The sequence below is a fragment of the Neltuma alba genome, unplaced genomic scaffold, assembly GCF_004799145.2.
Source record: "Neltuma alba isolate B1F8T4 unplaced genomic scaffold, ASM479914v2 tig00010842_pilon, whole genome shotgun sequence".
Classification (NCBI taxonomy): Eukaryota; Viridiplantae; Streptophyta; class Magnoliopsida; order Fabales; family Fabaceae; genus Neltuma; species Neltuma alba.
Window position 1 is genome coordinate 63,596 of NW_021635639.1, and position 12,814 is coordinate 76,409.

The 12,814-nt window shown below is 36.2% G+C and overlaps 1 protein-coding gene across 1 annotated transcript; it reads right to left on the minus strand.

Annotated features, from left to right (window-relative positions):
• Positions 1-5,784: 5,784 nt before the first annotated feature.
• Positions 5,785-6,510, minus strand: LOC114759414 (G-type lectin S-receptor-like serine/threonine-protein kinase At1g11330). Its single transcript, XM_028948591.1, has 2 exons — positions 5,937-6,510; positions 5,785-5,828 (listed from the first exon to the last, which is right to left on the minus strand). The coding sequence occupies exons 1-2, from the start codon at positions 6,508-6,510 to the stop codon at positions 5,785-5,787; spliced, it is 618 nt and encodes a 205-aa protein (XP_028804424.1).
• Between the last annotated feature and the right edge of the window lie 6,304 nt (positions 6,511-12,814).

Consider the following 12,814-nt stretch of genomic DNA (forward strand, 5'->3'; position numbering starts at 1 on the left):
GAGATGAAATTGGGGTGAAAATAAACTATTACGGAACTTCCCGAACATGAAGGTTTTTCGGGAAAACAATGGACAATTGAAGGAAAATAATTATTTTAAATAGATAGAGGCATCAATAATTCCCAAAAAAATATGGATTAATTATCTAAATATTTGATTGAATTTATAAAATTGGTTTTAGGCCTTGGAGGCCCAGGGATTAATTTTAGAGAATTTATTTTCCAGTAGTTACACTGATAAAGGCCTAATCGGAAAAAATTCAAAATAAATAGTTAGAGTTGGATAAAAATTCTAAAAAATTTCAGATCATGTCCTTATATGAAAAAGGGATTTTTCATAGAGAGAAATGAATTTTTGGAGGCCTAGAAAAATTATAGAATGTTACTAGTAATAGTAACTGATAAAGTTTCGAAATGGTTTGGGATTATGATTTGGTTTGTGGGTCATCTTTTTGGAACATCCCAAATCATTTGTGGACCCCACATTGAGCCCAAAGAAGGCCCAAATTCGTACACAATCTGGACCCTTCCATTAAATTAAAATAAAATCCAATTTTTGCATAAATATCTTGAAATATTCTAGGTTTTGGACACTTGGCATAATCTGGAAATTTCAGCACTTGATGGCAGCCATATGTCACCCTTATGTGGCAGTTTTGGACGTCCAAATGGTGAAGGATAAGGCAGATTCATTTGTCTATAAATACCCCTCTAACGTACCCTAAAATAGGTAGAAAATTGGTAAAAGAAGGGGAGGTGCTGCCATTTCATTTTCTTGAGCTTCAAACCTGAACTTGTTGAGTAATTTTGGACAAGGAATCATCAAGCTTTAATCAAGGATTCATCAAGGTATGTTTGTGTTTTAGTTTGGTTAAGATTAAAGCTTGTTTTGGTTGAATGTTTGGATTATTTTTGAAGGCAAACTTGTTGCCATATTTCGGTCAAAATGAATGTGCATTAGGGGAGGATAAAAGCCTCAAAAATGAGTTAGAATTATCATGTTTAATTGGTATTTGGATTGATTTTTGGAAGAAAATCAAAGTAGGGTCCATTATGCTATAATTTGGCCAAGAAGAAATCTTGATGTAGGAGTTGGTTTTGATGTGTTTTGATGATTCCAATGGGTTTAAAATGTGTTTTTGTGTAGGGATATGCTAAAGGGAAGTGTATAAAATCATTAGAATCAAAAATAGAATTTTTTAAAAGTATATACCCCTATTCAACCAAGACTGAATAAAAAGGAAGGAGTTTAATTTTCATAAATCTGAATTAATATTTGAATTATACATGAAAAATTGTGTAGGAATCAACCAATAGATTATTGATTCCAAAGGAGGAACAATTTTGTTAAAAATCAAAGAAAAAGGAGAGAATTAAGTAGGTTAAGGTTAAAGTATTGTGTTTAAGTTGTATGATTGTTAATGTGGTTTGCAATTATACTTGAATTGATAGGTTTTGTGGAGAGGAATCAAGGAGAACCCAAATTCCTTGAAGAGGCCAAATTGGTTTAAGTTTAAAAGGTAGCATTGAATTGTAATTTGATTGCTTATCTTGCTTGTGTAATGTGCTTATGTTGATTACTTGAATTGAGAAATTTATTTTATGAAAATTGTTGATTTTATGACATTTGATGTGCTTGGGCCAAATGCATGGAAGTATGTTGATGTGAAAGTGTGAGTGTTTCCTCTCTTGATATGATGCATAAAATGATTTTATATGATTCGAGGATGTCTTGAAGTTTTATGACACATCACATTATGCATTGCTTGATCAACATGATGATTATAATTCATTGCTATTGAGATTTTCATGAAATCTCATCCCTTCCTATGTTAAAATATGCATTAATAGGGAGTGGACCAACTATGGACAAGGGCAAAGAGATAATATTGGGCTAAGGAGGCCACATGACCTTGATGATATTGTGTGAAGCTTTTGTTGTATTTTGATAAACTTTGATATAAGTTTGTAATGAATTGTGGGTATGAAATACTTTGATATTATGAAAATTATAATGTTGAATAGATGTTTATAATCTTGGTTTTGGTATGTTTGGATGGTATGGTAAATGGAAAGAGGAAAGAGATTCAAGATAATTGGATTAGGGAATAAAGATGCCCTTGTGGCACATAAAATAATGGGAAAATGGATGAATTTGGACCTGATATTTTACCAACACATAGAAATCATTTTTATCTTTAAAACAAGTGGTAAAACATCAAATTTGGAGTTTTGTGCTAAGAGTTATGCCCTTCCAAAGTTGGGCTAAAATACTAGAAATTCAAAATTTGACCATATGAACAGTGTAACTTGACAAATTTTCTGGTATTGTTTCGGATGAATTCAAGGCCAATGACTATTTTTCTCTTAAAGAACTCATGGCAAGCTTCAAATAAAAATTAGAACCACTCAGTTTCAATTTTTTGACATTTAATTATGAATTTTCAAAGTTAGCCCAAATTGCTGTGAATAGTGTACGGAAATCTGAAAATAAAAATCTTAAAGTTGAAATTTTTCTACCCTTACGCTTTGGGAAATGACTCTAAACGGTTCCAATTGTTATATAATGGGATAATAAAGGAGGTGTGACACATCATACATCAACATAATGGAATTGATAACATGTCATAATACATTTCTTAATCTCTTCTCTTCATTCTTCAATTCCACATCTTGCATTTCTTTTCCTTGCTTATAGAACCTATTATGGATGGTTAAGGGAGGATGAGATTCAGGAGAATCTTAGTAGCAAACAAACTAGTACACATGTAAGATGAATGCAAGTGTATGATATGCTAACGTTATCTATCACAAGCTTAGCTATTAACATGCTTTTATTCTCAATGTTTTATACTTTCATACCTGGCCATGGAACTACTGAAACAAAACATTGTTCATTTACATTTATCTCATTTCATCACCAATTAACATCATAGACATCAACGCACAAGCATACACATCAAGCACAAAATAAAGATAAGTTTAATACCTTAGAACTCTTTGCTTTTCCTCTTGCTCTCTTTTTCTTCCAACTATCAAGGTTGCTTGATCAACCTTTCTATTTCTCTTCCTTGATGTCACATGGCTCTAATCACTTTAACATATCATTTTCATTCATTCATTAGAGCCATGGTAGCAAACAAACATTCATACGTAGCTCCCTTAAATATATTTTAGCCCTTTAATCTTAACTTTTGAGCTTTAATTCCAATCTTTCTAAAATTAATTTTATATACTAGTCTCACATAATTTTGCATATAGAATCTATTTCTAAGCTTAAATTCAACAAAATCCAAATCTTTTCCCATGAACAAGCCTTGGCTGAACACTAGTGTCTTAGGGTTTAAAGTTTTCATTTTCAGTCTCAATACTTCCAAACTTACTTTCTCGCCAAAGAAAAATTTGGATATAATTATACCCTTGGCTATTCCTCTACCTATTTCACAATTTTATACCATATTGGGTGCTTTTCTGTGTTTTGACTTTACCCGGTATTACTGGCACATGTTTTGGCATTCTTTTCTCATCATAAATAACTCCATATGATATAATAATACCAAACATTAGGCAAGAGGAGCCTTTAGGGTTCCTATCCCTTAAAAGAAACACCAAATTATTTTATTCCATTATAACTTTGACCAAATAATTTTGATGTTTCTTTGCTTCAAAAATTTATTCCTCTACTTCATTAACTTCCTTTCATTGAGAGAAATTTCGATAATTTTTTTCATGCCAAAGCCTAACCTGCAAATACCCTTTTTATAGACTTCTCAAACACCCCCTATTTCTGTAAATTTTGGCTTTAAATTTCTTTAAAGAAAATCTCTGTACTTTCAAGGGGCAAAGATAATTTTACAATTTGTCATAATCTGCAAACTATTTTTCTCTCATTTTTGTCTGATTATTTGAGGCCTCCTCATATTTTAAATAATTAATTTTTACTAATTTTCCCATAATTAGCCAAAATTTTCATAATTAGCCAATTTACAAAAAAAAATCATTCTAGGGACATTTTAAAACTTAAATCGCCTTAACAACTCATTTTCCATTTTTTAGGATTTTCTTGGAATTTTTGGGCATACTTTCTATTGTTACTGAAACATGTTTACTTTAACCCCTCAAAGTACATATTTGGAAGCGTTACACAAGGCTATAGATTGAAAATTTGTAATTGGTTCTCCGGTTACTGTTTACTCGTTAAATTCCAGATTTTTGGTCTAACTTTGAAAAATCATAACTAATTCTAGAAAAATTATATTAAGGTAGTTCAAAATTATATAGAAGTAAATAAAGTAAATAGGTGCTGGAAAAGAGGAGGAAGAGACACATAAAGTAAATAAAGAGACTTGATTCTATTCTTGCAGAGGTTGAAGCAAGTTCCTTTGCTCCTACGTATTTGGTGTTCAAGGTGATGCTATGATTATATAGAAGTCTTTAACCTGAAATGAAACTTTGAATATACTTTTCGTCGTGATATTTGCAGTCATCACTGGAATGGAACAGCCTGATTACAACTTAGAGTACAATTATTTTCTTTTCTTTCTCTTTTTGTCTGCGTGGACTCAAATTGAAGCCCGCCAATTAGAGAGTGATTTAAGCTACACAAAGCTTGCCACTAAATGCAAGAGATTATCTATCCTGTTCACGTCACTTGTTTTGCCCTCTGACAGTGCCCAACAAAAAAAAAAACACATGAATTCTCTGGCATTAAATAGAGGAGGTATTTGGATTAGTTTATTTTAAGTTATTTTATATGTTCAACAAGGTAAAAATATGTAAAGAGTTTTAACTCATAAAACATAAAAATGCTTTTTTTTTGGGCGTTTTCAAACACCCACTAAAAAGTACATATTGCCATGGTTTTAACCGTGATAATGTCACATGACCATGGTTAAATTTAACAGTCGCAAAAACATGGAAATTTCAAGTGTTGGAATGTGTCTTATTGCCATGGATTTAATATCAAGAGGAAAATTCTTAATTAGCTCTTATATTTAGAATTAAGAGATAATTTATTTTAAAAGTTAAAGGTGCATCTAGCACCCCAAACTATTTTTAGAGGTACAATAAGTAACCTAAAGTATTTAAGAGTGCAATTTTACCCCTCTACTATCTAAATTGATGCAAGTTCACCCTTTAACAAACAGATGTGTTAACTGCTGTTTTCCCATTTCCATGAAAACATTAAAAATGCCGCCTGTATTAAAAAAAAACTTCCGCCGAAGCTTCTTCCCCCAATTCTTAGGTTTTGTGTTCAAAGACTGTGAGACTTGGAGAGCTCGGCGACAAAAACGGTGATGTGCAGCTGATATCTAAAATTCAATCATGAAATCCACTTTCTTCGGTGTGCATTTTCTTTATTTTTTTTCCTGCAATTACAAGTCTTTCTTTACGATGGTGCGCCATTTCTACATTAATTCAAAGCTTCACCCTCTCACTCCATCTCTACCTCACTACTGCAATCACTTCCCCGAATGAAACCCACCTACAAATCTACCAACCATCCAACTCCAAACCCCACAAATTAATCAAAGATTCCATCTTTTCCTCACATGCACACCATCATCTTTATCGATGCGTTTTCCTCTGTTACCTCGTCTCGTCTTCTTCACTCACACACGGACACGGGTTTCAACTTCACAATCCCTAAATTTTTTATTTATTCAGAATGAAATGCTTTTTGTTTTTTTTTTCTCTTTGTAAAAAAACAGGTGGCATCGTTAAATACTTACATGGCGTTTTTAATGCATACATAGAAATGGGAAAATAGCAGTTAACATATCTGTTACTCTAAAGGTGAAGTTGCACCAATTCTCCCTGCTTCCTTGACTGCAATTGCAGTTATCATGGAGAAAAGGAAAAACAAATATTATTGGAAAAATTTAAAACTAAAATAGTATATAACTATATATTGATTTAACGTGAATGAGAAGGTACCAAGCTCTGAATTTGCAAGACGGATGTAGAGATTAACTCCTCCTAAGGGAAATCTTTGCATGTCAATTAATCTATCACTCCATGACAAGCACTGTATGTAAGGATCATATGCATATCCTAAGCATGAACAATTCTCCAAACACCGTGTTCTGCAATTTGCTTCCTCAAGATCTGATCTCTTTGCAAAATCTGGCACTTTCATATTCTGTAGCTTTAAGAAGCCATCTCCTTTGCATTGTAATGGCGTCTTTCTCACACACCCATTTGTCCAACTATTTGTGTTCCATTCCTTTGGCTTCTTTGGCTCAAACCCACTAAAACAGCTACAAATGGTTGAATTCTGACGATTACAGATTCCAAAGTTCATACAATAACCATAGACATCACATTTAGAGTCTTGAAATATCCATGGCCCATACTCTGTCTTGTTAACCCACCCAACTATTTTCAATTTTCCATCTGAATTCAGCTTCAGGCGACCAAAGTACGATTGGTCTCCTTTATCATAAGTTATATAACTTGTACCATCATCTTCTTTTCCTAGATAGAATCCTGTGAGATACCGAGTATTCATCTGATATATTCCCAGAAATACCCTACCGTTCCATGGGCTGGATCTCCAATATGCCTTAGAGCCGTTAAAGACCATAGCTTCAGGAACATCCGGGCGTTCAATACTTGCAGAGAAGCTTCCAATGGCGGGATTAGAAGGAGATTTCCATAAGTAAGCTTTACTCTTTCACCTGTTTCTGGGTTTGTTTGAAGTTTCATCTTTGGCAAAAATGTATCAGAGGGATTTTGAAAGCTCTCCCATAGTGTATCTCCAGTAGTGTTATCTTTGAGAACAAGGACCCCACTGTCTAGGAGTTGAGCAATTGATGAATTGGGATGAATAATATTTGACACATTAGAAGACCAAAGTGTGTGCTTCTGTGAGTTCAACACCATAAGGTTGCCATCCTCAGATATGGTGGAAACACTAGTAGAATCTTTGAGGGGTTGTTCTCTGTTAGCCACCCAAATGATGGCAGTGGATTCAGATAGATACCACATTCCAATAGCGATTGGTTGAATTTTCTGGGCTAAAGAACCCAAGTTTGAAGTAACCTGAGCTTATTGTTTCAGGGTCTTTGATGGATTGGGATGAGGTAATGTTGGGAAATAGGTCCACCCTTGGTGGATTGGGCCTAAGCCCATTTACATTAGGGGCACTTGTGCGAATAACAGAACTATTGGGTCACAGAGTGTGATTCTTGTGTTTTGTTCAAATTGACAATTTTGGGGGGAACGGTTACGCAACTTCAGTTTATTTTGGCTGGAGTTCCTCATTTTGGTAGAACATGAAAAACAGCCAGATAATCGCTTCCCTTCTCTCTGCTCTTCTCTGGTGCATTTGCTGTGTAACTCATCTGTCTTAGTTCAATCGGTAACCGGACTGTCGCGTGGCTATCTGCAAGAACACGAGTTTTCTCTAGGTATGCTCGAAAACCATCATTGGTATCAGAGCACTTGTTTTAACAAATCATTTCTTTCGCTGCTGCTGTGATTTGTGTAGATTATGTTTATTATTGAAGCATATCGGTTCATTTACTCCAATCCCGTTTTCTTTTCGGTAGTCTGCGTTTTCGTTATATATGTGTGTTCGTTCATTATTTTTGGTAAAGATATATATGCTAGATTACATATATAAGTGAGTATAAGAGTCCTAGAACAAACAAAACACGATAGAAATACTTAGAACGCACCAAGACGGAAATAAAGGACCAAAACCGTTTATGGGTCATTGAAAAACCCTAGATTTAGGTTTCAAAATTAGTCCCATTGCGTAGGGCTCGCAAAAATGAGAAAAATGGCACTCGTTTCGTCAAAAACGGACGTTGGACAGCGAAGTTACGGTGGGAAAAAAAAAAAAAAAAAAAGGTTCGGGTCCATCAAACCCGACCCGTGAACAGTACCGGGTCAGACGGACCCGGTTGGAGGTTGAAGACAACCTCCAGCCTCTCAAAATGTCATCGTTTTGAACTTAAAAAAAACTATAGAGAGGCAGACTGGGCTGGTTTATTGATCCAGCCCAAACAAAAAAAAAAGGAAGAAGAAACTGGGCCGGGTCTAGGATCCAGCCCATATCTTATTTATAAAAAAAAGGTTTTTTTAAAAGAAATTGGGCCGGATCGTGAGATCCGCCCATAACAAAAAAAAGGAGGGAAGGCTGAAGGGGACTGGACTGGGCTGGGTTTGGGATCCGGCCTAGATTTAAAAAAAAGTAAAAAAAAAAAAGAAGCACCACATGGCACGTGCGGCCACATGGCACCACCATCTGACATGTGGCATGGGCCGTCCTCAAGAGGATGGCGCGTGGAGTCCACCTAGCTGGCACGTGTGGCTGGCGGGGATCTCTAATGTGGAGCGTGTAATACACACGCCGCAGCCGAGAGTGGCTAAAGGTCCAATTTTTATTTTTATTTTTCTGGATTTAATCTTCTAAGGGCACGTGAAGGAGCGTGGGCCATCCATTTGAAGTGTGGTCTATTCCTAAAAATCCCTAAAATTGAGATCTTCAGTTTGGTATATAATTTGCCTATTTTGGAGGCATATTTAAATCTCTTTGTGAGTATTTCCGTGCATTTTTAGTATTTTATATGTGATTATAAATTCTAGAATATTTTTAATAATTCATATTATTTAATTCCTAGGTAAAAAGAAAAAAGAGTCAAGGGGATTCAAGCAACACTGAAATTACCAAATATGACATGTTAAACTTTTTATACCTAAACGATGAAGCTCTAGAGCATGATCCTTAAGGCGATGGCTTGGAATCGAAACTTCTTGAAGAAGAAGATCCTGAAGAACTTCATGAGGATGATGCACCTGAGGAGGACCCTGAAGAGGATCCTAATGATCTCGATGAACTCCCTGAAGATGATCCGGAGGAGTTGATGGGAGAACAGCCACCTAAGCAAGCTCAAGTGGTCTACGATGACTCTAGACCAGAGTCGAAATCTATGTTCCCCATTGAAGCCCTCCCAGAGGAGCCTCACTTGGCCATCACAGATTCACTTAATCTTCCCGATGAATCCCAAGTTGAGGAAGGAGAGGAAGTGAAACAACCATGTACCCCTGGTTTAGCTATGAATATAGCTGAAAGAGATGCAGCCAACCTGACAAACATAAAAGGCATAAATGGTGTACTTGCCAGTTACACCCAATATATGACTGATAAGAAGAGTACAGAATTCTACCTTAAAGTCATAATGGAATACATAAGAGCAACAAGGGTTAGAGGCAAACCCAAAGGTAAACCCATAAGGAAATCCTACTGGATTTGGTCTATAAATTTCATTTCTTCCTTTATGACCAAATCAACAAAACTTAGGAAGCTGAGGACAGCAATGTTAGAATATTGCCATGCTCATATCGAATGATGTAATATTTCTATTTGTCTTCCTAATGTTTTTTTTTTTCATTTCAAGGATTTATGTTCATGTATTGTAATTAGACTGAATGTCTTAATTTATCAATGAATTATAGTTTGTGCTATATGATTATTTGTGAATAATCTCTATATGCTTTTTATAAGTGGGAGCTTTTAGAAGATAAGACTTCTAAAGATTATTTTTTTGAAGTGCTTATATAGTATTCTTGATAGAATATAATGATAATTACTAGTATCTGTGTGATGGGAGGTACAAACGTATGCTCCTAATCATAGGTCTTGTAATTTCATTATTTACTAATCGAGGATAATATAGGCACATTACATTGTATGCTTCATTGTGCTATATAATTGAAATGTTCTTTGGTTCAGTTCTCTTTAAAGAGAACATAGATTAATGTGGGATAGATTTGTCACAGAACTAAGAATGGCAACCAAGAATATAATTGCTGAATTGAACAAGGGGGAAAAGCTTAACGGGGACAACTGGAATATCTGGCACCGAAAGGTCTAGTATATCATGGAAGAACAGGATGCAATAGAGCCTCTCACCATTGCTATGGTTGAACCTGAAGCTGTCAATACGGCCCAACACAGGAGAGACCAAGAGGCATATATGACCTAGAAAAAGAAGAATAGCATAGCAAGAATCACGCTTTTGAGCGCCATGGCTGACGACCTGACGTGCGAGTTTGAGTCGTACAAAACTGCATAGGCCATGTGGATAGCATTGAAAGATAAGTTTGGCAGAGTCTCTACGACCAAGCTTAGAAGGTTGACAATTAAATTCGACACCTACAAGCTCAAGCCAAACAATCCTATGAAACAACATCTGAGAGAGATGGCCAACATGATCAAAGAACTTAAGGAAGCAGGCCATGTCCTATCTAATGAATAGCAACTGCATGCTGTTATCAGATTGCTTCCTGCTAGCTGGGAGCACATGAAAGTCAACCTGACCCATAATGAAAACATCGTCACTTTTAACGATGTAGCCAAACACTTGGAGCTGGAGGATAAACGTTTAGAGGCTTACAAGACCTCTGGACAAGCTTATTACACTGAGGATGCCAGTACTTCCCAATCAAGGCCCGATTCCAAGAAGGGCAAGAAGTTCCAAAAGAAAGGGAAGAAGGGTGGTCCTCGACCCAAAAAGGGAAAGAAGCAATTCAAGAAGAAGGGAAAGAAAGGTGAGAAGAAGAAGCTAGACCTGAAGAAGGTCAAATGCTTCACCTGCCAGAGAATAGGCCATTTCGCACATGACTGTTCAAAATAGGCTGAGAGCGAACAGGTATTAATGAATTATGTGAATTCACATGTTTCATATGTTTCTAGTACTGATTTTCTAACAGAACCTGTTTCTTCTTCTTGGATTATAGACTCAAGCTCCACAGACCATGTAACCAGGGATTGAGGATCCTTTATCAAGTACCGTCAGTTGTCGTATCAAAGCAAGTGGCTTTACGTTGGGAATAATGCGAGGATTAAGGTTAAAGGTTTGGGCACCTGCAAATTTACTTAGCGTGGTGGGAAGACCTTGATACTCCATGATGTACTTTACGTTCCTGACATCTGGCGGAACTTGGTTTCTGTATTGTGTCTGTTAGAATTTTGGTTTGATGTAAACTTTCATGGCAAAGTTGCAAACATTTTTAGCAACTCTGTTCTTTATGGTTCAGCTTTCCTGTTTAAGAAGTTCTTTGTTTGGGATATTGTTGGTGATTTCAATAGCAATGAATGCTTTGCTGTTTCTTCGAATAATGTTGACATAAACACCTGGCATGCTAGACTAGGACACATTAATCAAAATAGAATGATTAAACTAGCAAAAGAAGGATTGTTAGGTGCCATTTCCAATATGGAAATGTCACTATGTGAGAATTGTCTAGCTGGTAAGGCAACAAGAAAGCCTTTCGGTAAGGGAAAAAGAGTTGAAAATCCATTGCAATTAATCCATTCTGATATCTGTGGTCCAATGAGTGTGAAGGCAAGACATGGAGCTTGGTATTTTATTACCTTTATTGACGATTTTTCACGATATGGTCATGTCTATTTGATCTCGCATAAGTCTGAAGCTCTTGAGTGCTTCAAACGATACATAAATGAGGTAGAGAATCAAATGGACAGTAAAATTAAAGCATTACATACTGATCAAGGTCATGAATGTTTATATGATCAATTCAAACAGCTCTGTGAGGAAAAAGGGATAATTAGACAACTGACTATCCGTGGCACTCCACAACAAAATGGAGTTACTGAAAGAAGAAACAGAACTCTTCTAGACATGGTTAGGTCTATGATGGCTCAAGTAAACCTGCCAATTTCATATTGGGGTGATGCTTTGTTAACGGCGACCTTCATACTTAACCGTGTACCCTCAAAATCAGTCGCTTCCATACCCTACGAGTTATGGACAAAACGCAAACCAGATCTAAGCATCTTGAGACCCTGGGGGTCAGCAGCGTATATCCATGACGCTTCTCATAAGCATGGGAAGTTGGGTCCCAGAGGAAAGAAATGTATCTTCATAAGGTACTCTAAACAATCAAAGGGATACATTTTCATAGGTGAAAACGAAGATGGAACGGTGACTGAAATAGAATCAAGGGATGTAACATTCATTGAGACTGAATTTCCTAATAGAGGAGATGTTGACCACACTGTTTCTCTTTATGAGACACAGGAACAAGAGAGTGCAGAACAAATTGACAAACCAGAATCATCTACGTGTGTCAATCTGAGTGGGAGCCAAGAAAGGTCAACACCAAGACCTGAACAAAGAAAGAAAGAAAAGCAAATAGCTCCCGTCAGAAGGAGTAACAAGGAAAGTGTTCCCAAAAGACGCTTTCAAATAGAAGGCGAATCTCTCTTAGTTACTCCAGAAGGGGATGATGAGCCCCGTTCTGTACGAGAAGCCTTGTCAGGTCCTGCAAAAGATGAATGGATGAAAGCTATGGAAGAAGAAATGGACTCAATGAAAAAGAACCAAGTTTGGGTGTTAGTTGATCTTCCAAAAGGGCGTAAAGCCATTGGGAACAAGTGGGTTCTCAAGATTAAAAGAAAAGTGGATGGATCAATTGACAAATACAAGGCTCGATTAGTGGCAAAGGGTACACACAACAGGAAGGAATAGATTATGAAGATACATTCTCACCTGTTGTGCGTTTCAATTCTATTAGACTTATTCTGGCAATAGTAAACAGTTTAGACCTAGAATTACATCAGATGGATGTAAAAACTGCATTTCTAAATGGTGATCTGGATGAAAAAATCTATATGGAACAACCATTAGGTTTCATTGAAAAAGGAAAGGAAAATAAAGTTTGTAAACTCAAGAGGTCCATTTATGGATTGAAACAATCATCCAGACAGTGGTATTTGAGGTTTCACAAAGCAATTACCTCATATGACTTCCAAATGATAGAGGAAGACCACTGCGTCTACA

Coding starts and splice junctions, on each gene's coding strand:
- LOC114759414 (XM_028948591.1), bottom strand. CDS start 6,510: ATGAATACTCGGTATCTCACAGGATTCTATCTAGGAAAAGAAGATGAT. Junction 5,829..5,936: donor TCTTGCAAATTCAGAGCTTG/GTACCTTCTCAT, acceptor CTGCAATTGCAG/TCAAGGAAGCAGGGAGAATT.